The following is a 26784-nucleotide window of genomic DNA, read 5'->3' as shown; positions in this document are numbered from 1 at the left end:
CATGTCATGACATTCGTGGCAACATTCTTAGGTTATTGAATTCCTATTCCCTAAACTAATAAAATCTTTAGACATAGATACATTTATTATTTTATACTGATAAAAAATCAATGTTTCTTATAATATACCCTCCTTTCAATTTATTTAGACCTTTCTAACAGATGTAATGACTCCTGTACCATATGTGCAGATATTTGAAACAGCTACAATCAAATATTATTTAAAATTTTATAAAAATAATATTCGAGACTTTTTGAGAAAACCTAATAAAAAGGTACGAAGACACGGCAATCTTTCTGGTCTGCTCTGATTAGAACTACAATACTTATTTTTATTATTACTAGAAAACTGGTATTTGGTATGAGTGTACTTATGAACCACGCTGACTAAGTGGTGAAATTAAATCTTTCAAAAAATTAAGGGTAGGTATACCAAACCTGCTAGCATGAGTTGCGTTCTCGCGCGCGACTCCATACATCAAGCGCGATTTCAAGTATGGACTCAGGCGCGAGAACGCAACTTATGCTATTAGACCATCAGATAGGTACCTCATTTACAAGTATTAACCGTTTGGATTAATTTAAGTTTTGGATGCAATATAGCCTTTTGTAGAGAAACATCGGAGACGTAACCTCGTGATATAAATTTTTGGGTGCTAATATAACGTAATATTCAATAATTTAGTTTAAAGCGCTTCGCACACCTTACTTATTTCAGCAACTGACGACAAGGACGCAACTATACGTTAGACGTACTAGGTATAAATGCGTCCCTGTCGTTAATTACTGAATTAAGTAAGGTGTATGCAGCGCTTAACTATTATAGTTATAGTCATCTTGTCACGTTTGACCAGACTAGCACTTAATTTGCGATCACAAATGATTTCCCCAGCATATATTTAAGCTGCGTCAAAATCACAGTACAAGCACGTATGAGCAACTGTAATCACGGCTGCGCAGCAACAGACTGAAACTGTCTGTAAGCGCCCAACGTAACCTCAAGCTCAAATCTGCCTTATTAGTTCGCCCCACAGTTTACTACGAGTTAATGCATGTAAGACTTGTGCCCACCACACATAAAGGTGCTCCCGTAATAACCGTATAAGAGTGCCACCATTTATTTCAGTTCTGTCCACGTTTATTACGATCTGTATGTACAGTATGATCTGTATGTATGTATATAAGTTGCGGTGCCTTGCGGCGGCGGTATATGTATCGTAAAAGTGTACCTGTAAGTGCTAGGTACCTAGGTAACTGTGTAAAAACAGATCCCATGATTTGTTTTGTAACAGGTGTTATAAAGTAACGACAAGAAGACTATAGAATAGAATGGCGGTGGGTAAAGAAATATGTTTTGAGTTGGGGGTGATTAACATTTCTAGTTGTCCCAGGGGTCGAGGTCGGGCTCTGTGTAGACCCACGGTACCCGCGTGGACGTGTGCGAGGAGGTGCTGTTGGTCTTCGCGTTGTACCTGCAATATATAAATAAATAATAAATATAAATATTATAGGGACATTCTTACACAAATTGACTAAGCCCCACGGTAAGCTCAAGAAGGCTTGTGTTGTGGGTACTCAGACAACGATATATATAATATTGTATAAATACTTAAATACATAGAAAACAACCATGACTCAGGAACAAATATCTGTATCATCATACAAATAAATGCCCTTACCGGGAATCGAACCCGGGACCATCGGCTTCATAGGCAGGGTCACTACCCACTAGGCCAGACCGCTCGAATATGGTGCGGGCTCGCGTTAAACGTAATCTAACTAGATAAGTACCTACATAAATATTATTGTTTCCTATTAACAACACATCAATGGTGTTTCTTTATGCGATTATTAACGTTAAAAACGCATTTAACTGATTTTCAAGACCGAAGTGATCCCATAAGTGTTCCGTGAACAAAGTTTTGTACGGAACACTAAATAAAACTACCAATGGCTCGAAAAGAAAAACCCCAGGTTCCGTGAAAAATGTCTCGAAAAGAAAAACCCCAGGTTCCGTGAAAAATGGCTCGAAAAGAAAAACCGTGAAAACTTGGCGTAAAAAGCTCGGCAAGACTAAAAAGGAAGGTCGATAGGTGGAAATCGTAAGTAGGATCAACATAGAAGAGTACCGTGTAAGACAGCCAATATATAACACAGCATAGTAGGACGCTCACCGAGATTCCACTTGTTTGTAGGCGCTGGCGGGGCGGATAGAACCCGCAGGCGGCGCCGGCTCCAGGTCGGCCGTGTGCCACGCCAGCAGCGGATCCGGGAAACTGTCAACAAACGGCATGATTGATATGAGCAAAAAATATATAACAAAAATTTTCTCAAATAGCTATGCAGTGCAGGAATAATAATGCTTATGACTATAAAACTTAGACCGCCATTGTACCTACTGTATACAAGATAACGATAGAGCAACATGCTGGCGCTGCCGTCTTATATACAAGACACAAATTCAGCCATTCAGTAAATGTTAAAATAATAACAATTGTAATTTCTTTTATACTCTTGTTAAGAATTTAGGTCTTTGTTGTGTTATACTTTTGCTTTTTAAGCAGCTAATTACATATAAATATATACATATAACCATTATTTTTTAATAATACTAATAAAAAAATTTGCTCAAAATTTCTAAGTTTTTCGTGTTCTTCGTCACGGTTGCTTCAATCTTAGAGGGAATTAAAAATTAAACAAAAATAATTACTGAAACTGACTTTTTAGACCAGTCAGTGTTGGCCATTCAAGAACGAAATTCATTATTTGAATAACAATTAGGGATCATCCATTAATTACGTCACACGGATTTCTAGGTTTTTCGACCCCTCCCCCCCTCCTTGTCACACTTGGTCACATTTTGCAAATCCCTACCCACCTGGTGAGACGTCACATTTTAGGCAATTTTGTTTTCAACGAAATCGGTAATGGTAACTCGGCATTTTTTTTTTAATGAAATAATATTTTTGGTAAAAGAAATATTAGTAATTTTATAACACAAACCCAATTAGGAACGAAAATTACTTCCAAAAACTCATTATTTAACTGTACAGCGATAAAAAAATATAAATTAATTTTCGGTTACTGATGAAGTTAAAGTGACGTCACAATGTTTGTGACTCTGCCCTCCCCCAAGTCACAACATGTCACATTTTCTTGACCCCTCCCTCCCCCTAAACGTGTGACGTAATTAATGGATGACCCCTTATTTTAATCATTTCGATTTCATTCCCGTCTAATTTATTCAAATATTTTTGCTTGGGAGTTAATTCGTATGTACATAAGTAAGATAAAAATTAAATGAACATTAACTTATTCTTAATCGAATAAATATAATTATGATTTTAACATTCCAAGAATAGAAATGTAGTCTGCGTACCGGGGGCAAATATGACTTATTACGTATAGGCCATACTTAGATGTAGTAAGTCTCTTGTCTAATTTATACCTATTTTATCTGCACTACGGGAAATCCATGAGCGCCGCTGTCTTGTACAGAAGACTTCTTGTATTGAATCGATATTGTTTAGTGGTCGTTTTTTTATGATACAGCCTTATATTTCTATAAAAATTTTCGGGTGTAAAACATATATTTATTTTTCACATTGTTGCCTCTAATTAATATACACCGCGTTGCATTTACAGTTTTTACTTGCAAATAATAGTACTCACTCGAGATTGCCGTAGAGACCGCTGTTGCCGTCACCCTCGAATATGTTGCGGTCGCCGAGCGGGCGTGGCTGGTGCGGTGCGGGCGGCGGCAGCGTGGTGCGGTCCAGCGGGCTCGGCGTGGGCGGCGACACCGCCGGCTCCTCCGTTTTCGTCTCTAGTAAGGAATTCTTGATGCCATACTTAAAGTACACCACCAGTCCTAGAACATATTCAAAGTAATAGGCAGTCAAACATATTTCATATCTCATAACTGGAAAGTGGGAAACTTCAGCAGCTCGAACAAGGGTACTTTGCTACTTAAAAACAGTAAGCAAAATGCGATTTTGCTCACTGAGTGAGACAAAATGACATTCAAATGACCTTCATATTCATATGTCATTTCAACATGCGGGACCTAATACAAGTTCGAAATACTTGGATTCTATTCTCTCTGTCCCTTTCACGTCGTTAGCAAAAAGATTTATCGATGTAAGTAGGTACAGTAAACGCCCCAGCTTAATAGTACACCTAAACTGGTGCGGCCATGCTGGGCGGTTTACACGTAACACGAACATGTAACAAACTGATTATCGTTAAATATGTCGCCGTTAGCTGTCGTCTCACAAAACACCGTAAACTTTCTACAAGTAAGTATAAGGTGTAGGCAAATTGTGATGAACTATGATTACCTACTGATTGTTTGTGCCCTATAAGTTAGGCGTCACAGAGGCTGGCGTCCGCGCCCGTACCCTTTGCGGGGCTGGATCCGATTTTCCTCTTGGCAAACGCTATACGAATAAGGGTCGGTTGCACCAAACCGTCTGTCACCGTTAAAGTGTTCGCAAAATTTCTTTGTATGGGAAATTTCATACTTAACTGCGGTTTGACGTTACTGTCTGTTAAATGTGGTTGGTGCTTAAGTCTTACCTATGATCATCCAGACGGTAAAGCGGACGAGGGTCAAGATGGACAGGTTGAGGATGAGATAGATGTTGACGATAATTGCGGTTGCCGGAACGAACGGCAGCGCTGGCGTCGAATACACCAGTTGTGCGCTGTGCGGAGCAAATAACAATTATAAGTTTTTGAAATGGTCACAATTTATTGACCGAGCGAACATGAATCGTCTTAATTTCAGCTTGGGCAAAACTGATTTCATATTATCCGGCTGTCCTCCTGTACATTTCTCAACACATTCTCGTAAAATGTAGTGTGCAGATTCTATAATAACATTTTTTTCCCCATTCAGGTTTTGCGAATTTTGAGTTATCGTATAGTTTTACGGTTTCAAGAGGTCTAATTGCTTTTAGAATTTCTAGCTTAATATGTCTATCGACTTACCGATTTTGCGGTTTCCTAGAAATAAGTAGGAGGATGACGAAGATAGCTAACATTAGAGCGACCATGAGGAGCGCAGTGAAGGTGGATGTGCCCGGGCTGCCGTAGGCCGCTAGCATGTCCATCACCAGGATCAGCACGTACATCACCCCCACTGCCTTGATTACGAACATACCTGGACAACATTACAAGATATTTACGATGTACGGAACAAAATAGTCAAGATAAAGAACATCATATTCGGTATCGTATAGTAAAAAGTAGGGGATTTGTATGCCTATTTCCCAACATGCCCTGTGCTGCGCCCTGCCAAACACTTTAAAAAGTACCATTGACCGGGGTGACTTTCAAATGCAGGGGCGACTTTAAAATTCTAGTTTTTAAGCCATAATATATATTTATGCGAGATTTTTTACAGTAGGTGAAGGTGAATATGAATATGTATATAGTAATCTAACATTTTCAGTAAATAATGAATAATGGTAATTCTATGGCAGTTTTAAATCTATCAAAGTAACCCCAAATTTTCCAAAGTCACCACGGTCTACGATACTTAATACGTCATAAAAAAACCTCTTTTCCCTAATCGGAGCCTTGTTTGACCAATTAACTAACGCGCCTGTGTGACGAAGCCTTTAAGGCCGTTCCCTGAGCCAGAAATGTAAAAATACCCCAATAATTATCCTATTTTTCTAAGAAACGGTGATATTTGTAGACGTGGGAAAAATAAATATAATTCTTGATTATATTATCTTTAATAACACAGCTTTCGATACACGATTCATAACACTTCGCTCGATACAATTTATTCCCAAAGTAACCTCCAATTCGAATTTTTACTCCAACTTTACTCGTTTCTTTACTATGTGACACTATGAAACAAAAAAAGGAGAAAAATCAATCATAACTATAACAGTAATTTGACAGCTTTAGAAAAACGATAATTAGAGGCAATATTTTTAAAATAAATAAACATCAACTAATTCTATCGTAACAAAATATCGACTCCGGCCTGCATGCTCTATCTCCGTCCGTCTTTCGAAATGAGACAGTGATGGCTGAGCGCTCGTGACAGACGTTGGGCAATTATTTCCATTTTCAATTTCTCATTTACCTGTGATAGAGCATTTTTAGGGTTCTGTAGCCAAATGGATTGGATTGTGGATTGGATTGAATGGATTTGGATTTTCCAACAAAAATAGAAAAAAACAATACATTTTGGGGGTTCCCCATACTTAGAACTGAAACTCAAAAATTGTTTTTGCATCAATCCCATACGTGTGGGGTATTTATGGATAGGTCTTCAAAAAATATATTGAGGTTTTTGATATCATTTTTTTCTAAACTCAATAGTTTGCGCGAGAGACCACCTCCAAAGTGGTAAAATGTGTGTCCTTTAACTTCTAAAATAAGAGAATGATAAAACAAAAAAATATATATATGATGTACATTACCATGCAAACTTCCACCGAAAATTGGTTTGAACGAGATCTAGTAAGCAGTTTTTTTAGTACTTACGTCATAAACCGCAATTTTATTATGTTACTTGCTAGATTATTGCTTGTTACTATTTGGCTACTTTGTTGCTACAAAGTATTTGACGCCGACTGTACCTGTAACCAGCACAATGGTTTATTTACTTTCAAGTAGTTTTCTCCATTGTCATCACTTGTTATAATATAGGTACCTAGATAAAAATTTTGAAATTAGTCTGTCTCACTTTTCGAAATAACTGCATTTCTGGAATGCTGCGTTTCGCGGGTCCATGATCAATTTATGAAATAGTAATGGACTAATTTATAAATTGAGTGATGTTGTAAAGAAATGACTGGCTGCTACAATTCTTCGACCGACAGATTTGTCCGGATGCTTAATGAGAGGCAAAATGTGGCTGTTATTGTTCATCATCACTTGATGATAAAAAATAGTGCGAAAAATAGTTGACATGAGTTGCGTATTACCTATTCTCACATGTATCGTACAACGTTTTACAGTACATATAGCCCTATAGGTTAACTGGAAGAGATCCCTCAAAGGGATAAGTTCGCCTTTGTACTTCTTGCTAATTGTATGTTATTTTTAATATGTCTTTTTGTACAATAAAGAGTTTACTACTACTACTAGCCCTTTAAATATTTGACATAGTTACGTAATGTGTGTGTGCATTATCGCACTAGTGGGGTAAAGTCCATATGTGCTGTAAAACATCATACAATTATTTAATTTTGGTTTTGACAGTGAGGCGACCGGCTCAAACATTTTGAACCCACGCATTGCACAGGTGGATGACACTTATCGGGTTCCTAGTATATTAGAGGAAGAAGATACCCATGAGGTAGGTGATTCATGCTAATTATGCTTATTGATTGTAGAGCAGAGAACAATTTTACCTTTTGTACTAACTACCTAGCTAGAATAACATTGTTTCAACTTCGTGTGCCAGAATTCCATCGTAAATTGATTTATCACACGATTCGTAGTCTATTATACAGGGTCTTACTTCTATTTCTCTCGTTGGTTCTTTACCACCGGTGCTTTATATGTACAGTCGACGTCAAATATATGTATACATTTTTCACCTTATTACAAAGGAGTAAGCTGCAATAGGTACATATCTTTGACGTCGACTGTACATGATGTGACAAATTGTAAATGCTAACACATACAATATATTTTATTTTTAGTTACAAATATCGTTCAATGTGGAAGAAGAGCTTCCTGACAAAACCGTCGGTCGAAGAATTGTCGCAGTTAGTTACCATTCGATTCGATTCCTCACATTTTATCCAATAAAAGATTGTATGGAAACTATATACATAAACGCAATATTTCACCGACAAAATCGCAATTTTCTTGTTTTGTTCATACTTCAAGATGGACTCTTTGTGACCTTGACGTCACGGTCACATATCGTTTTGTTCGGGGCGTTTCGCGAGTGAAGTACGACTGTCGGACTTTGACTATCATTTCTGACTTTTGTATTCCTTTAATGCAATGGATCCCATATAGACTTTTTATCCTAAAGACAAACCTGATCGATTGATACCATAAATGAAAATTAGTCATCTAGCCTATTATCGATAAGTATATATGTTATTCTTCATCAAATTATCAATAATTTTCATTTTTTAGATTGTTCCCTCTATAAACTCCTAATAGTCTACCTTGGTGCCAAATTTCAAGTTTCTAGGTCAGCTCGAAGTGGGTTAGGTTTTTGATCTATTAGACAGTCAGTCACAAAAATGCCGGTTTTAAAACGTTAATTTATGAATAACTGTTAGAGCTACGTTTACGAAATTTTGTATTCTAGACAAGATAAGGGGCTTGAATAAATGTGCAAAATTGCATGTGAGTAGGTAAAAGTGGTAATAAAATTATCAATAGGAAGGATCAAGAAGTTGTTGCAGCCAGAATTAAGAATTTACCAAGGAGAGGACATGACACTATAATATTTTAATTCATTTTAAAATGTCATTCAGTTTATCAATAAGAGTTTCTTAATATTCGAATTAAAAGAAATATTTTATTAATTACACAATTCTCTCTAGTTTTTGCTCGTATTTAGTATACAACTAACTAATTATTCGTATAAAATTATTTATCGTAGTAACACTCGTATAGTTTCAAAATAAGCTATTTTATTTTGTTGGCATTGTCAAACCCATTGACTATTTTTGTTTTGCTTTAATATATGGTCAGTCGTAAAAGTATTAGCGTCAGCAATGGATTTATATAATGTATTTCTTTAAAAAACATGATATTTCATGCTAAGTAACAGAAAACAGTCAAATATTGTACCGGAAATATTAGTCCCGAAAATCCCGAAAGTACCGGGAATTTAATTTTGAAATCCCGGTTCTTTGCTTGGCTCTAAATCCCGGGAATTCCCGGTACTTTCGGTACCGGTATTTCCCGGGAGCAAACCCTAGTATGTAGGACTGTAGGTACTGTAAAACGTTGTACGATACATGTGCCAATAAGTAATTCGCAACTCGTGTCGATTCAAAACCAGTGTTGCCAGATCTACTGATTAAGCAGTAGATCTATCTGATTTAAAAAATATCTACTGATCTACTGCTTTTTGCTGCTGAGCTACTGATTTTTCGAAAACGAATGATTATTCGTCGTGACCGGATCATCTAGTTACTTTATACCGTCGTATCGTGTCGTCTAGCCTTTATGACATACGAAATTTTCTGAAACCGCGGTTATTTTTTATCTATAGTGTGATTAGGCTTCATTTTACTATATCTGTGTTAGGTAGGTAGGTTGGTATTTTTTTATAGTATTGGTCGGCGTCGTCGCCACTATAGCCTGGCAAATGAATGGTATAGTAATACTAGTAATAGTAGAAAAAAAAACTTCGGACATACAGGAGGAGGCACCTTAGTGTATGCTTTTCGCTGATCATATTGTGCTTGTGGGTGAAGACGGATTCGAGGTACAGAGCAGACTTGAGAAATGGCGGCGGAAACTGGAGAATGTTGGCCTGAAGATCAGTAGATCTAAAACTGAACATATGTTCTGCGATTTCGGCGGTCTCGGTCTCTCCGGCAGTTTCGCTGCCACGGAACTCGATGGCGTTACGTTGCCGGTCTGCTCCGACTTCAAGTACCTCGGTTCGCTTCGCTGGTTCAGTAAGATGGCGATATTGACCGTGACGTGAAAAACCGGATTAGCACAGGATGGATGAAATGGCGACAAGTCACGGGAACCATTTGTGACTCTTGTATGCCTCTTCGATTGAAGGGTAAAATGTATAAAACCATCATAAGACCTGTCGTCATGTATGGATCAGAGTGTTGGGTGACGGATGAGAAGAGATTGCATGTAGCGGAAATGAGAAGGTTAAGATGGATGTGGGGTGTGACAAGAATGGATAGGATAAGGAATGAGTATATAAGAGGAAGCCTGAAAGTTACACGCATAGTAGAAAATGTAAGAGCGAATCGCCTAGCGTCTTATGGGCATGTGATGGGGAGGGATGAAGTCATGTGACGAGAAAGGTATTATGAATGAATGTGGAGGGAAGTAACGGGAGAGGAAAACCGAGGAAACGGTGGATGGACTGTGTGAGAGATGATATGAAACGAACGCAAGTGAATGATGAGATGATGGGCGAGAGAGAGGTATGGAATAAAGAAACATGCTGCGCCGACGCCAAATGAATGGGATAAGGGCAAGCGGATGATGAGTAGAAAAAAAACTTTTGCTCATTTATTAATTATAATAACAGAAGTAAGAGACAGAATGATACTCTTCATTTTACTGTTACTGACAATTTGATTTGCCAGCTATACTCAATCACAGCCAGTATGTCAGCCGAAAAAGGAAAAAAAAAACAAATTTTCTATGGGACGTTGGTGTCAGGTCAAAGAATAAAATATTTTTTTTCAATTTTACCTATTGCAGACATCACTTTTTAAATCTACTGCTTTTTTTCTCCTATCTACTGCTAAAACGATTTTATTCCTACTGAATATTTCAGATTTCATCTGGCAACACTGTTCAAAACACTCCCTTCGGTCGTGTTCGAATTTATCGCCACTCGTTTCGAATTTCCTATTTGCCGCACTTGTAAACGTAATGTAGGTAAGTACTATTACAATATGGTGCTACTTTACCGCATTAGTGCGATAATTAGCACATTACGTAACTATGTCGAAAATTTAAAGGGCCATATTATGTACTGTAAAACGTTGTACGATACATGTGCGAATTACCTATTTTTCTCACTTGTATCGGTATGCCCTAACTTTTTAATAAATATCGATGATATACCTGCACAGTATACCTAATAAATAATGATATTATAGAAAACTTGCAGTCATTAATTTGTTTAAATATAAACTGTATTTACCCTTATAGTTAAATATTATTGAAATAAGAGTTGACTTCATTAAAATGAATATTTAATTTACACTATGTTTCATTTATTTTTCCCATTTAACTTTAACGCCATCTATGAGATGCAGCATGCTTTTTTTCAGTATTTAGTAATACGTTTTACAAATCAGTGTCCTGTTAGTTCATTTAAGTCAAGTTACTTCTTGCGTGGCGCTGTTGTATCGTCATTGTATCTAGGGGCGGGACGGGTGGGGTGAGGAGAGGCTCGATTGTAGATTTCATTTGGGTACGGGAACGGCCTTAAGGTTGAAGATGTCGATCATTGGTGATAGTTCGCTATAAAATTTTACAATATTATGGAAAGCATAATTTTAGTCAACAGTGGTGATATTCATACAAAAATAGGTGCTACCTAATGATTGATACTTACCTTTAAATATGTAGGTACTACTCATTGGGTAATCTATTAATATGTTCCGGAATTTAGTTTCGAAATGCCTTCTGCTAAACTTGTTAGGTATCTGTAGGCTTTGAGACCGAACATGTTACCAGTATGGTCAGTGGCAGGCCCAGCGTCCACCCAGGGGAAGACGCCGGGGCAGAGATAGGAGCGCGCCAGCAGCTGCCGCGACACCGCGTCCATGAAGCGGCGGAAGCGGCCCGGGCTGCTTGCCGCGCCGCCGGGCACGGCCCCTACGACAATCGACCACTCATGTGTACTTCTGAACACGACACATTCACGCCCAAGAATTCTTGCTACCTAGTCATATGTTACGGTGGTGTGTAATGTTTAATATAATTATAAAAAATCTATCATACATTTGTTATAACGCCATTTGATATATTATTGTATGTTATAATGTAATTTTTATTATACGTTTCCTTTAGTATACAGTGATTTCATCTAAACTGTCATTGATATAATGCCTAATGTAATATAATTTTCAAATAGTATATAGACATGTTTTATAATGCCATTTGTTATATTATATTTTTGTATAACGTAATACTTCATACAATTTTATCAAGTATAAATACATATATCGTATAACATTTTTTGTCATATTTCATTTACTGATAACGTAAAGTTGTACATACTTTTTATAACTAGTACGCAGGCCTACTGCTTTTGGTAGCTATTTTATTCTAGGAAGGTCGCAGTTCTAACCTAACCTAACCTATTTTTCACGGTTTTCTGCGAGGGCCGCAATTCAAACCTAACCTAAACCACTTTTTTGATAGAAAATTTTATTCTACGCAGGGTCAAAGTTCTAACCTAACCTAACCCTCCTTTTGTTAGGTAATTATTCGTTTGTGCGGAGTCGCAGTTCCAACCTAACCTAACCCATTTATGTCATGCAACTATTATGCTACATGAATAATTATGTGATGTCACTTGTTATAACAAATAATATGCTTTAGAGTATGTAATAATTATGGCAATGTATATTAGACGAAGTGTAAATATACCTTATGACCATTATACCAATAATAACATTATGTATACCGTTAATTAGGTATTACGGTAGTATGCCATTTATTACGTTATTCATAATAACGATATATCAAACTATAATATATGAAATGTAATTATAACAAATGTAATGCACCCCATATGTTACCATATAAATGCGGACTAGTCGCTGCGAATACCGCTTATCGCTTTATTTTAGATCATGTTCATGGACATAATCCACTTGATAATAATTAATGTTGAACTACATACAATCTAAGGCACTGACCATTTTCTGTAGCATTAAAAAAGAAACTCACCATAGAATTTATTCTCCGTGTGCGAATTCATGAGGAACGTGTCATCTCTACCGAATTCCTCGCTGTCGTCACCTGGCATCGTGTCATCGGAATCCGGGGAACTGTGAAAACACTAGCATCGCTTAGCGATTACGAGAAATTTAGACAAAGGTGTTTAAACATATCGGCCGGCCTTTCGCTTGGCTTTACGGAAATAAGCATGGCAATAAATATTAGCAATTCGCTTGGCGTCGTGAGTGACGGTTACCTGCGGGTCACGCGGCGGATCATGACTCGCTGGTTCGAGGTGGTGATATGGGTGTTGCCGCGACCCTGAAATACGGCACACATTTTGTTTCATATTCTATGATTGACGATTTCATACTCATTGATTTTAAAAGCCCTAGCTTAAATTATAATCCTAAAGTTAAATTAAAGATGTGACTAGGGTAACTGTATAATTTATACCTACTAGACCGATCATGTTCGCTATAGTTTTCATAGAAAGTATTTATGAAGCTTTTGTTGCACGATTTTTTTCATACTTTTTGGACCCGTGGTTCAAAAGTTAGAGGCCGGGACACATTTTTTTTTCGGAGCGCATATTTCCGAAAATATTAAGGAGGTACCATAATTTTATTTTTTTATTGTTTTTATTTTTACCGTTCTGTCGCAATGCATGATTTATGTATCCATGCCAAATGTAGCTTTCTAGCACTAACGATCACGGAGTAAAGCCTCGGACAGATAGACAGACATGGCGAAACTATAAGGGTTTCTAGGTGACTACGAAACCCTAAAAAGGCACAAAAATGATGGCCATACAGATTTCATGCTTACTTGTCGTCACAAAACTGACAGCGATTAACTTTACTTAATTCTTCTTCTTCTTCAAGTGCTATCTCCGTCCAGGAAGTCGGCGACCATATGTCTATATATCTCTCTATGTTCAGTCTAGCTGGACTAATTCGCATGACTAGCTGGTTTGTTAGTGCACACCGTTGTATGGGGACCTTGCATTTTGTGACTATGCGCTGAAACTTGGCACAGTTGATTCTTAGTTGGTCTTGAGCAGATACAGACCGGGAGACGTCGAGAGCCACCTGTCATTTAGTGGGGGGGGGGGGGGAAGTTCGACGCTGCCGCGCTTCACTTGGAGCGACATTTCTCTAAAACTATACCTATTAGGGAATGTGATATATTATTTTCGGATAAATCATCCTTAGATGAGGAATTTATTTTTAGAACAAAAACAATGCACTTTCTAACAAAAAAAAAGGATAAAGTAAAAAAGACTAAAAAACGTATTTTAGATTTTTTTATAATTAACAATTTTTTATTTAAAGTCTTGCAGGAATCTGAAAACAAAAAATATAGTCGTAAAGCTACACTTATTACGTTTAAAAAAATGTATAGTTTTTTATACAAATCTGTTGATAAATGGGAGATAAAAAATAATATTAAGCGTGGGTCAGAGTGATCTCAATGCAAAATATTATTAAGGTGGGAAAGTTACTTATAATTTGTTCTACAATCGTTTTTTTTAGTTTTCTGTAAATAACTCGTAAACGGTAGCCCACAGCAAAAAAATGTGTTTTACGTAAATAATCTGTTTCAGATTTCTTATAAAATAAGTGCTACTTTTTTTCACCTTCATATAAGATCACTCTGACCCACGCTTATTATTATTTTTTATTTCCCATTTATCAACAGATTTGTATAATAAACTATATATTTTTTTAACCTAATAAGTGTAGCTTTACGACTATATTCTTTGGTTTTCAGATTCCTGCAACACTTAAAAAAAATTGGTAAATATAAAAAAAAAAACAAATATACGTTTTTAGTATTTTCTACTTTATCCTTTTTTTGTTAGAAAGTGCATTGTTTTTGTTCTAAAAATAAATTCCTCATCCTCAATTTATCCGAAAATGATATATCACATGCCCTAATAGGTATAGTTTTAGAGAAATGTTGCTCCAAGTGAAGCGCGGCAGCGTCGAACTTTCCCCCCTCCCCCGCACTAAATGAGAGGTGGCTCTCGATGTCTCCCGGTCTGTATCTGCTCAAGACCAGCTAAGAACCAACTGTGCCAAGTTTCAGCGCATAGTCCCAAAGTGCAAGGTCCCCATACAACGGTGTGCACTAACAAACCAGCTAGTCATGCGAATTAGTCCATCTATCTATGCTCTTCACTTTTAACCAGTCTCTTATATTTTCAGTCCATGATGTGTCTTCTCCCACGACCACGCTTCCCTTCAATTTTTTTTTACTAAATAAGCTAAACGGCCCCAAGTTCGTGTTATTACGTTATTTCGTTAGTTTTGTTTCTGGCGCGAATAATAAGGAATTCAAATATTTTTTATTCAAATTATACATATGAAAAAAATCTGTATTAGTTAATCTCTTCAATAAAATAATAACCAATATTTTAGTGATTAAACTGAGAGTAATACGACGGTCGAAACTGTCAGACGGCCGCAAGCAGCTGTGTTGTATGCGTGCACTTTTTTTAGGCGTAAGGTGCGCGCTCTCACTTGTTAAGCTTATAGGAAGGAAAAGCTAAACCCATTCGAATAATAGATTTTGGGAGTGTTTCTGTGGGTTCCTTAGTAATTGATTTGATAAGAAAAAAGATTGAATATATGCATAGAAATACCTTAAAATTGCAATAAATCGACTCACGAAATAGCGGTCATTTTATTTTACGTGTGTCTCCTATTTCGTGCCACTAACGAATCAAGGATTTTCTAGATACATTTAGAGTGCTTGTTTTTAAATATAACAACGAAGACAATTAAAAAAATAAATTAGATGATAATTAATGTATTTCATGAAGTTTCGTATGAGCGAAATTCGGTATATGTTTTTTTCACTAGAATTCTCATAAAACGAGTTTGAATGTGACCCGAGTTAAAAAAATTAAGGTATATTCCACGTATATTCTCATATTAACTACTAGCACAATTTTATTTATAATTCAATATATTTGATTTATTTTTGTGTATGTTTATATTTAACGTATAAGATCTCATAAGATTTTTGTAAGTAAATTATTTAATAATTATTTTTTTACTTTTTTATTTATATAGTTCGGCTTTTAATCAAGTATTAAAGTACCCATGTGATTTACAAACTCTTAATTCAACCATTAAAGTCGACGAGTACAAAAAACTTTAAGCTAGCTCTCAAATTAACATTATTATTAAATAATATTTTTAATTTGACCTTACAATTACTCGTAAGTAGGTAAGACCGTTAAATATTAAAATGATTATCAGCAAATTATCACCAATTACTCTAAGAAAACTTTATTCCGAAACAGGGGATACGAATTCACGAACTTAGGAGCTGATCTAAATTTGTATCACGAAATGGGAGCCAAACAAGAGGTTCACGAAAAAAATCATATAAAAAAAAGTTTCAACTAAAACCCTATAGTTTATACATTAAATTATTAACAAAGAACTAATATAACTTACTCAAAAGCTTTCAAGGTATTGATATGCTTAGTAATATTTAAAAAAAATACACAAACTCTCAAGAGCCTTAACCTGCCGAAACAGGTGCCCTTTACCTTACTCACGCTATTTGGGTACCTACACTATTTTTTGAAAACTCCCAAACATCTTTGACATTGATTTAGTTTATTTCCTTTAATTTAATTAATGAGCGTTATGAAACAATTGAATTTATCCATAGGAAACAACCTTATTAAAGATGCTGTTAGTTACAATAGTAAATGATAATTACCATATGAGTATGTTTATATTGGAAAACGACGAACCTGAAATAATATGCTCTATCTCTAGCGTTCATGTACCTAAATAATTAACAGCAAGTGAGGCGTCGAAATAGGTCGACATCAAAGTATCGTTTGCCACGGCTAAAGCGGTAAAGTTACGTATTAAACTCTAGTACCATTATTTTCCTGGAAAATGCTCCTACCTATGCAAAATAGTTTGGCTACCCGTGAGCAAAAAGCTATTTTTAAAACCCGTATTTACTTAATAAGTTCCTAGTTTTTGTTTAAAAAACTCAATAATTTTCAAAACTTTTATATTGTATTTAGCATAAGATGAAATATCAACAAACCAGGTGAAACACATTTTGCATAAACACGAACAAATAAAGCGAATTACCGGGGAGCGCGGAGACGGAGAGCGATAGAAAAAAAAAAGCAACCCCTTTTACTCGGCAAGTGAAACGGGTTCTATCGCTTTCTTATTCACTTACACCTTTGAATGTGGTATAATAACAGTTATCAACGTGTATAGATACTCGTATTTATGTTGTAATAAAGAGGTAGGTATTCATCGTAGCGACTGTCATTCATCATTCATTCCATTCGCCGCTCTCTTTTCGATACGTTTAGGTACTCACAGCGAAAGTGGTTTCCCTTTGGGCTGCAGCGGTGCCTTCGGGGTCGACGGGTGTGCGCAGGCTCTGTGGCAGCAGCTCGATGAGGTTGGTGTAGTGCGGCTGGTAGCGCAGCACCAGCACGCACGTCGACACCAGCGTGTAGGCCAGAAGCGTTCCTGACACCATAATGACCTTGATCATCCGGCCGTAAAAAGTTAAACTAGGCATTATTCTTGTTGAATGTTTGTTATTTTTAATGACATTTATTTACAGTAGAAGCTTTATTGTGAGATTCTCAAGAAAGTGGCATCGACAGGTTAAAGTTAATGAAAAAAATATTTTTGTTTTTTACTTTTAAGAATGAAAAATATGTTTTACTACTTCAAGTACCCCAAATTTTCACAAGGGAACGGAAAATGAAGAAGTTATTTGCAAGACTTACAATAACCTATACATTGAATACAGGTTAAAGTTAAGCAGGTTACAGTGAAAAATACATTCTTATTTTTTCCCTCGAACGGATAATAATACGAATGTCTCACTTTTAGCATAGATGAATAAACCTTCGTACAATATTAAAATGATATTATTACATTAGGCTCCATACCAAATTCTTAAAATAATCGAGACAAGTTAAAGTTAACATTCCGTTACAAAACCCCAGGGAGCCGATTTTTGAATTTCGAGCGCTCGATTTCGTGATTTTCCCTTCAATATATCTCCACTACTAGGCATTTTAATTCTACTAATAGAATTCAAAATGAGTGGTCAATACCACTAGATTCCCAATATTTATTGCTCGTATTTCAAAATAATCAATTCGCCGTTTTCCACAGACTTTCGAGTGACGAAATCGAGCGCTCGGAATTCAAAAATCGGCCCCCAGACGTCTGCCTTTAACCCCTTGTCTCTACGAAACTACGACACTTGGGTCATGATGGTACCCTACGGTGGTTAGCTTGATACTTACCTAATATTTTGCCATAGTTATGATCTAAATAAATTTTTCTGTGTATGAGTCAGATGCAATACCGCGCATGTACGGGTTGGTACAGGTTAACAGTGAAAATATCCTTGGACAAACTTCGTGCGTGAATATTGTTGTAAAAAAATATATATAAGGCCTGTGCAAAGTACATTTTAAAAGGTATTGTTTATGTTATTATATAGCATGATATTTTATTTACATAAATCGATGCTTATAAAATCTAAAGAACTAAAACTGGAAGAGCGATGCTTTTGGACAAGACAGGTTACAGTGAAAAGTGCTACTCTTTATTTTTTATAAATATAAGTATTAAATTTAAATAAAAAATGACTTGGCCTCGATAAACATTGTTTTAGTTTATCTAGATACATTTTTGTTTCATATGAAAAAGAGCAAATAAAGATACATTCAATTCAAAAACTCGACGACAGGTTAAGATGCCACTATTTTGAGAATCACTCTAATATTACTAAACAAATGTATAAATAACACATGATTTATAATTATATAATTTGGTACGATAGCTAACTATTACCTATCTACTTAACTATTTATATGCATCTATCATTGCCACACCCGATACTGGTAACAATGGTACCATGTATTGAGACAATTGTTACCGTAAGACCTGACGTAAGCAATTAAAATTAAATAATAATTATTTTTTTAATTTAATTACGTATTAATTACTAATAGTTTTAAATGAAAATATATTATAGGTAATTATAAAGTTTAAACACAGATTACATTGTTGCAATTGCTTTTCAACCAGGGCCCCAATTTCACCACGGCTACAATTGTCAGTGACATAATGTCAGTAACATGACAGGCATTTTGCTACAATTATATGTATTACAATTATGTTGTGAAACAAGAATTATATTTTCTAGTCGACATATTTGTAGAATTGTCGGTCAATCTTGACAGGAAATGAGTTATAATTAGACTGACTTACAGAAATTATACAAAACCTCAAACATGTTGTCATTCAAACGTTAGGTAACTTGACGCAAAAGGTCAGGACGGAATGAAAATTATCAACGTCTCGTAATGTTACTCGTCCATGCGGTTGTGGTAAACGATGAGGGCGTGTGCGAGGTCCTATATATATATAGACAGCTTTGTTAAAAGCATACTTATTAAGTCTGATTCAAAAATATGCCATTCGTATTTTCTCCACGTAAATTTAACAATTATTTATCGCGAACCCGTGAAAGGCTTTCCGTGCAGGAATAGCGCTGCGCAAACCAACCCTAAGTAATTTTGCTACACCGTACCATTAACAATTAATAAACTGAGCAAATTAAACAAACTAAGTTCAGATGGGTGCATCGTTTTAATGAAACCGCGGAAGTTAACAACGGAATTTCTATTGCATTATTATTATTTATAATAAGTCTTTCTTCCATTTTGAATAACCAAACGGCATTCAATGCACTCAGATGGTTGATAATATGGTTGAGTTATTTAAGATTGACAGCTACATTTGATGGCATCCAAATTTACCCACGCGATTGATTGTATAAATTTGCTCAGCAAGTAATAAATAAATAGGTACGTCAAAAGTGCCGCAGCAATCTACGAGGTTTTTTAAAACTACAAATATATTCCAATTAATCCAGCTTTGATGATTCATTTGAAGACAAGTCACAATTCCCGAGAGTGCAATCTAATTTGAACCTTAAATTAGAATGCTAAGGTTGATATTCTTGGCGCGTATGTGGTCGATAAATCGTAGGTACTTACTACGTCTGGAAAAGGGTTAAACTACCGCATAACTGCCTAATTAATAGTCCGAATTAAGTGGCAAGGGTATTATCGTAGAAATCTGCTACGTCTGGCTGTTTTGTGTTGGAACAACCGTATATGTAAGCGTTATCTCCGAGTATACAGGGATGTTGAATATAACAAAACTTCCGTGAGACACAGAGTGACCCGTTGTTAATATATTTTTAATGTTGAATATAAATTATTTCAAGTATTCTGTTTGTGAACGAGAGTGCCGGAACATCGTGCATAATGGACACTACATGTTGGATCGGCTCGCCGTATTCCCTTACTTTAACCCTTTTTATATCCTTTTTGACATTGAAAATGTCTTTTAGTTCGCTCCAGTATAGGGTCCGATTTCACGAAAAAGTGCGATCCCCTTATATCTCGGAAAGTTGTGAAGATATGATATTAAAAAATAGGCTCAAAAGACGCATAATCACGAGAGCTGTAAGGTGCAAAAATAATTATTCGAGAACGTCAAAAACGAAAAAAGTTATGGTCGAAATAGTGAAAATAAAATTCAATCTTTTCCGAATTTTTGATGTTGGTGCTCGATAATTTGGAAACGAAGAATGATATCAAAAATTTGAGAAAAACGGCTCTGGACAATTTAGTCAGCTACAATTTGAGCCTAAAACAAAGACGATCGGGTTAAGGGTTTGCCCTGTAGCCTAACCTTAAAATAGTCAAAAAGTCAGAACGTAATTTTTCACATGACATTTATGACTTCATGTTTCGCAGAGTTCGTTATAGGTGTTTGTTGTGAATTATCGGGATTATGACGGCAGAATAACACTTGCACTGCGTGGGCTATCAAAATCGCTGCAGATTTTTCTTGGTCTAACTCTATCTATCCTGTTTGAGACGCACTATTCGACAATCTATGCATTCTTGTGGTGATGGAAATAGAAATAGAGATAGAGAGGTAGAGGTAAATAAATAAATAAATAAATATTATAGGACATTTTTACACAAATTGACTAAGCCCCACAGTAAGCTCAAGAAGGCTTGTGTTGTGGGTACTCAGACAACGATATATATAATATATAAATACTTAAATACATAGAAAACAACCATGACTCAGGAACAAATATCTGTATCATCATACAAATAAATGCCCTTACCAGGATTCGAACCCGGGACCATCGGCTTCATAGGCAGGGTCACTACCCACTAGGCCAGACCGGTCGTAGAGGTAGAAGTAGAGGTAGAAATAGAGGTAGAGGTAGAGGTAGAAATAGAAATAATTTTATTCGTGAGCACAAACACAAAATAAAAACTTATACAGAGAAACATAAAAAAGAAAAAGTGCCACGAAATGGTCTCACTTCAGCATGTTGCTGGCGGCTGCTAGCAGATAGCTGATCCTGAACCCTGGCAGTACCTAGTGGAGCTCGGGTTTAATACAACATAAGCACACGCTGTTTTGGTCATCGGACTCGTCTCGATGAGCACTTAGGAGAGTAGTACCCAAGATAGAGCTGATGCTGAACCCTGGCTGTACCTAAAGGAACCCAGGTTTGTTGCAACATAGGCACACGCTGTTTTGGTCATCGGACTCGTCTTGATGAGCACTTAGGAGAGTAGTACCCAAGATAGAGCTGATGCTGAACCCTGGTTGTACCTAGCGGAACTCAGGTTTGGTGCAACATAGGCACGCGCTGTTTTGGACATCTCTCGTCGCGTCAAACTGCTTTCAAGAAAATTTCATATCTTGCAGCAAATGGGCCGCTGCCGATCAAGACTCGAGTGACGATAACGGCGATGTGGCTACCACTTCTCGAGTTGACTACGGATTTGCCGTGTAATAATTTTCTTGTACTTTGAACATTAATATATCCTGCTTATTAATCGAAAAATTAAATATGTACCTATCTACTCGTATACTTATGCGCCACGGCGACAATTATTCAAACTTCGATACGCGTGTGGAAATTTTGCAATTTGTTTGTTCACATGCGTTATGTCCAGGATACTTGTGTTAATCTAAGAATAAAATAATTATCATTCAACGTTGTAGTTTTATTTTGTAACTTTTTCCTTATCCAGACTTTCTCGTCGCTCAGTGACAATATTTTTTCGAATTCCGTAGATTCATTTCCAATGTGCTCGATAGTCGTGTGAGGCACGATATCTGTGAATTTTTTATTATTATTGTCTTAGGTACTCTAGTAGTTAGTAATTTTCTTCCCTCCCCGTGTTGTACATATTTATACTAGTATATATAAGTTATTATTTTAGCTACCTTACTGTGATACATTTTTTATTAGTGTTTATATTATATTATTATCAATGTTTCATTGTACTAGTTGCTCAACCGATACGGGTCCCCGGACAAACGCCTCCCTTCCTTTGGAGAACCTGTTTCCGTGCCCACATTGCACCCGTTCTTTTAAAAGCCAAAAAGGCTTAAACATACATATCGGTCGTATTCATATCCACACCAGTCTCACCAGCCCGGATACGCAGCCTGCTTACGTCGCCACACAAGCCCAGCCCTTATCTGAAAAGTTGAGCACATTTAAACAGTCGGTCCCGGTAGTAAAGCGTATTCCTCGCAGCGCACGGACTCAGGATTCAGCCGACGGATTCAGGTCGCTCGCAAACTTGCAGAAGACATAAAATCCGCCATAGCCCAAAACATACAGGAGTCCTGATAGCATCTCCTCACTTTTCCCTACCGGATACTTTACGTTAAACAAGCCGCGCAAAGAGGTATTTCTTTAACTTCCTTAATTAAGCAGAACTGCCTCAACCCCCACGACTTGAACGATCTGCCCAAGTCCGGGCTTAAACACAATTTCTCTATAAGCCGGAATGTAGAAAGTAAGCTAGGGGAAGGGAATATCAAGGGTGCGGCACGGCTACTATTCTCTAGTGACGTAATAGCTCCTAACACAACCGACACCCTTGAAGCCTTACGAAGTAAACACCCCACCCCGGATGCCAACCTGCCTCTCCCTGATCCTCCTGACCCATCCGGCCCTTGTCTCCGTGTGTCCTCAGACGATATTTTAAAATCAGTTTTTTCATTTCCGAATGGCTCTGCCGGCGGTCTCGATGGTTTATCTCCTCAACATTTAAAGGACCTTCTGAGCCACACATGTGGTGAGGCGGGTGATGAACTCCTTAAAGAGGTAACGGCTCTGGCCAATTTCATGCTCTCGGGATCGGTAATCCCGGAAATAACAGATGTTCTTTACGGAGCCAACCTGTGTGCCTTGGCAAAAAAAGATGGCGGAATCAGGCCAATAGCAGTTGGATCCACTTACCGTCGCTTAGCTGCGAAATGCTGCTGTGCTGCTGTTTCGAGCAAGTTGACCGGCTACTTCCAACCTATTCAACTGGGTTTTGGTTCAAAGGGCGGCTGTGAAGCGGCTGTGCACGCTCTACGAACTTTCATTGATAGAAGGGAATGTGAGGTTTTAGTAAAAGTCGATGTAAAAAACGCCTTTAACTCAGTCGACCGTGGTACCGTACTGGCTCAAGTTAAAGAAAAAGTACCAGAGCTTTTCAACTTTGTTTGGCAATGTTATAGTTCCCCCTCAAAATTATTGTTCAAAAATAATTCTCTGCTGTCATCCGTGGGATGCCAACAGGGAGACCCCTTAGGTCCGGCTCTGTTTAGCTTGGCAATCCAACCGATCATCGAAAGTCTAAGCTGTAGCTTTAATGTTTGGTATTTGGATGACGGTACCCTGGGTGGTGATGCCGAAGTGGTACTAAAAGACCTGCAAACTCTTTCCGAGTAATTTTCTCAAATAGGCCTAGAGTTTAATTTTTCAAAATGCGAAATATTCTTTCCAGACGAATATACTCAAAAAGACACTGCCTTGTCGCAATTCCGCGCAATAGCACCAAGCCTTAAAAATATAGACAGCACTTCGCTTCACCTCCTTGGTTCACCCGTCCTGGAAAAACCACCCTTACATCAGTGGTCCCAAGCCTTCCTTCCTATTAGACACGGAGGTATTGGGATCCGCAAAATTTCGATTATAGTATCTCTTCCCGCATTTCTTTCATCAATCCACAGCACTCAAAATTTAGTTGCCAAAATTCTAAAAAACCCTCCTGATCTCAAAATTTCTTTTGCCACAGATGCCATAGATTTTTGGAGGGCGAACTGCCCCAACACTGACCTGCCTACGACCCCCTGCTCGCAACGACAATGGGATGAGCCGCTCTGCGCTCTGGTACGGGATCACCTGCACGAAACGTTCACCAGTCCCGTGGAGCGTGCTCGTCTCCTGGCTTGTTCCGAGTGGGAGCCGGGGGCGTGGTTACACGCTTTACCCTCCAAAAATCTAGGCACTCTTCTCAGCAATGACACGTTTAGGCTTTCGATGGCACTGCGACTCGGAGCGGTCTGTGTTGCCCCGCACACATGTCACTGTGGTTCCACCGTCACTGGTAAGGGCCTGCATGGTCTGTCTTGCAGCAGAAGCGCGGGCCGCATCACACGCCACGCTAGCATTAACGACATTCTGCGCCGAGCCTTTACCAGTGCCGGTTTATGACTCTTGTTCCCTGGAGGCTGGGCCGGCCCCTAGTCTGGGACGCCACATGTGTCGACACTCTGGCGCAGTCCCACCTTCCAGGGACCTCGACCAAGGCCGGGACGGCCGCCGCAACGGCCGAGCACCTCAAACGGCGCAAATATGCAGCCATTGATTCTGGTTGCATGTTTGGCCGTTTGGGGTGGAGACCCTCGGGCCTTGGGGACCCGGAGCACATTCCATATTTAGGGAGCTAGCGAAGCGTCTCAATGATGCTACGGGTGACCAGAGGGCTGGGTACTTCCTTGCCCAGAGAATTGGCATTGCCATTCAGCGCGGCAATGCCACCAGCCTTCTGGGCACCCTACCATCCGGCGCAGAGCTAGCTCCCATTTTTTATTTGTAAATATGTGTATATAGTTGTTAGAGTTTAATTTTAGTTTTCATTTTAATATTTAGTTAAATTATTTTGTTTTATTCTTAAATTTTAAAATAAATTAACTTACCTTATATTATTTCACACCTGGGGGCCGATTTTTGAATTTCGAGCGTTCGATTTCGTCACTCGAAAATCGGTGGAAAACAGCGAAATGCTAATTTTTGAAATACGAGCGATAGAAATTGGGAATCGAGTGGTATTGACCACTCGTTTTCAATTCTATTAGTAGAATTTAAATGCCGGATACTGGAGATATTATTGAACGAAATACACGAAATCGAGGGGTCGAAATTCAAAAATCGGCCCCCAGGCACAAAATAAAGCACCAAAATATTAAGTTCTATTAACTTCCTAAAAGACCAGAACAAAGTACCTAAGTGTACTTAATTGAGAACAAATAAGTATGCATTTCATCACATTTGCTCGAAAAAGATCTTATTTCATCAAAAAACCCACTCGTGTATTTAGTAAGTATTTGTGTTGTAAGTAAATGACATTTACTAGGTCCTTTTTCAGTTTTTAGGGTTCCGTGCCTCAAAAGGAAAAAACAGAACCCTTATAGGATCAGTCGTGCGTCTGTCTGTCTGTCTGGCCCACCCCTTTATCTCCAAAACTATACTGGGTCTAAAATTTTGAAAAAAATACATAAAATAGTTCTTTACCTATATATGACAGGAAAACCTAATATTGGAAATGTGCAGTCAAGCGTGTCGGACTTAATTACTTAGTTTTTGATCCGACCCCTACGGGTTTTTTAAAGATATTTCATTCACATAAAAAACCGGACAAGTGCGAGTCGGACTCGCCCACCGAGGGTTCCGTACTTTTTAGTATTTGTTGTTATAGCGGCAACAGAAATACATCATCTGTGAAAATTTCAACTGCCTAGCTATCACGGTTCATGAGATACAGCCTGGTGACAGACGGACGGACGGACGGACGGACGGACAGCGGAGTCTTAGTAATAGGGTCCCGTTTTTACCCTTTGGGTACGGAACCCTAAAAAAATACATTGCTAAAAATTTAGTAATGTACGGAACCCATGGAACACGAGTCCGACTCGCACTTGACCGGGTTTTTTACCATGGTTGAGTATATTTTTTTTCACCTCAGCAGCTCGAACAAGGGTACTTTGCTTCTCAAAAACAGTGAGCAAAATGCGATTTTGCTCACTGAGTGAGACAAAATGACATTCAAGTGACCTTTATAGTCAAATGTCATTTCAACATGCGGGGTCTAATACAAGTTCGATACTTGGGTTCTATTATCTCTGTCCCTCTAGGTATGTTCTCACTGCTTAGGGTGAAAAATTTTGTGTACTACACGAGATCAAAGTTATTTACATCTCGTGCGCTTTTGAATCCCTTACTACGCTCAAGATTCTAAATTTTATAAAATATTATAGAATCTTTCGCTTGCACGGGACTCAAAATAAGCACTCGAAGAAATATCAAACTTTGATCTCTTGTTGTACAAATAACTATTATGTCACCGTAAAACCCCGTTTTAGTGAAAACACGTTTTTCCTAGATAAAACTAGTTATTCCGTAAAGTCTCGTTGAAAACTAGTTCTAACTGGGATTTTTTCGGTCAAATATAGTTTTCGCAAAGTACCTTATTGAAAACTAGTTTTCACTTATAATATTATTAAAACATAACTTAAGTGAAAACTAGTATTGACTGGGAAAAACACGTTAGAGGTATCACTAGTTTTCACGGTATTCTGCCAGAGTCAAAAGAAAGGTGCGTTTTCACTTAGGTAGGCGATACGGAAAACTCGTTTTAACTAGGGAAAACACGTTTTCACTAAAAACAGGTTTTTACGGTAACGTAGGTATAGTTACATTCTATTGATAATGTTGTGTTCATTTCGGGCGCAGCATTCTGCTTTTCCCTCTTACGTATGTTAAGTGGGATTACATAAACAAACGTTGATGTAGATATGCAACATGATGCAAATAAATATTAAATGCACTAACCCTTTCATTGCGCATGACTTAACATCCCTCTGTAGAGAATAAGTAGGTGCCTACGGGCTACGCCGTAGCACTTCGTAGCGAAACTTCACCGTGATAATAAAGATTTAAGATCATTTGCAGCATGCAAAATTCACTACAATTAGTAAGCTTATATATAAGT

At 37.6% G+C, this 26784-nt stretch overlaps 1 protein-coding gene and 1 long non-coding RNA gene across 2 annotated transcripts in view; both read right to left on the bottom strand.

The window, feature by feature from the left end:
* Positions 1-26784, bottom strand: part of LOC134804940 (uncharacterized) — a 213803-nt gene that overhangs the window by 83277 nt on the left and 103742 nt on the right. The gene's annotated exons all lie outside the window — the stretch shown is intronic.
* LOC134804918 (cationic amino acid transporter 2) overlaps positions 1253-26784 on the bottom strand; it is a 75681-nt gene continuing 50149 nt past the window's right edge. The window contains exons 11-19 of the mRNA XM_063778239.1: positions 16971-17125; positions 12856-12920; positions 12609-12709; positions 11385-11528; positions 4992-5163; positions 4578-4705; positions 3672-3870; positions 2174-2275; positions 1253-1471 (exon numbers count right to left, since the gene is read on the bottom strand). Of these exons, the coding sequence (XP_063634309.1) occupies positions 1378-1471; positions 2174-2275; positions 3672-3870; positions 4578-4705; positions 4992-5163; positions 11385-11528; positions 12609-12709; positions 12856-12920; positions 16971-17125 (1160 nt within the window). The 3' untranslated portion in view covers positions 1253-1377. The remainder of the gene's footprint in view (positions 1472-2173; positions 2276-3671; positions 3871-4577; positions 4706-4991; positions 5164-11384; positions 11529-12608; positions 12710-12855; positions 12921-16970; positions 17126-26784) is intronic.

The sequence above is a fragment of the Cydia splendana genome, chromosome Z (genome assembly GCF_910591565.1).
Source record: "Cydia splendana chromosome Z, ilCydSple1.2, whole genome shotgun sequence".
NCBI classification, from domain to species: Eukaryota; Metazoa; Arthropoda; class Insecta; order Lepidoptera; family Tortricidae; genus Cydia; species Cydia splendana.
Note: the sequence above shows the minus strand (reverse complement) of the source record. Positions and strands in the feature narration are given on the sequence as shown.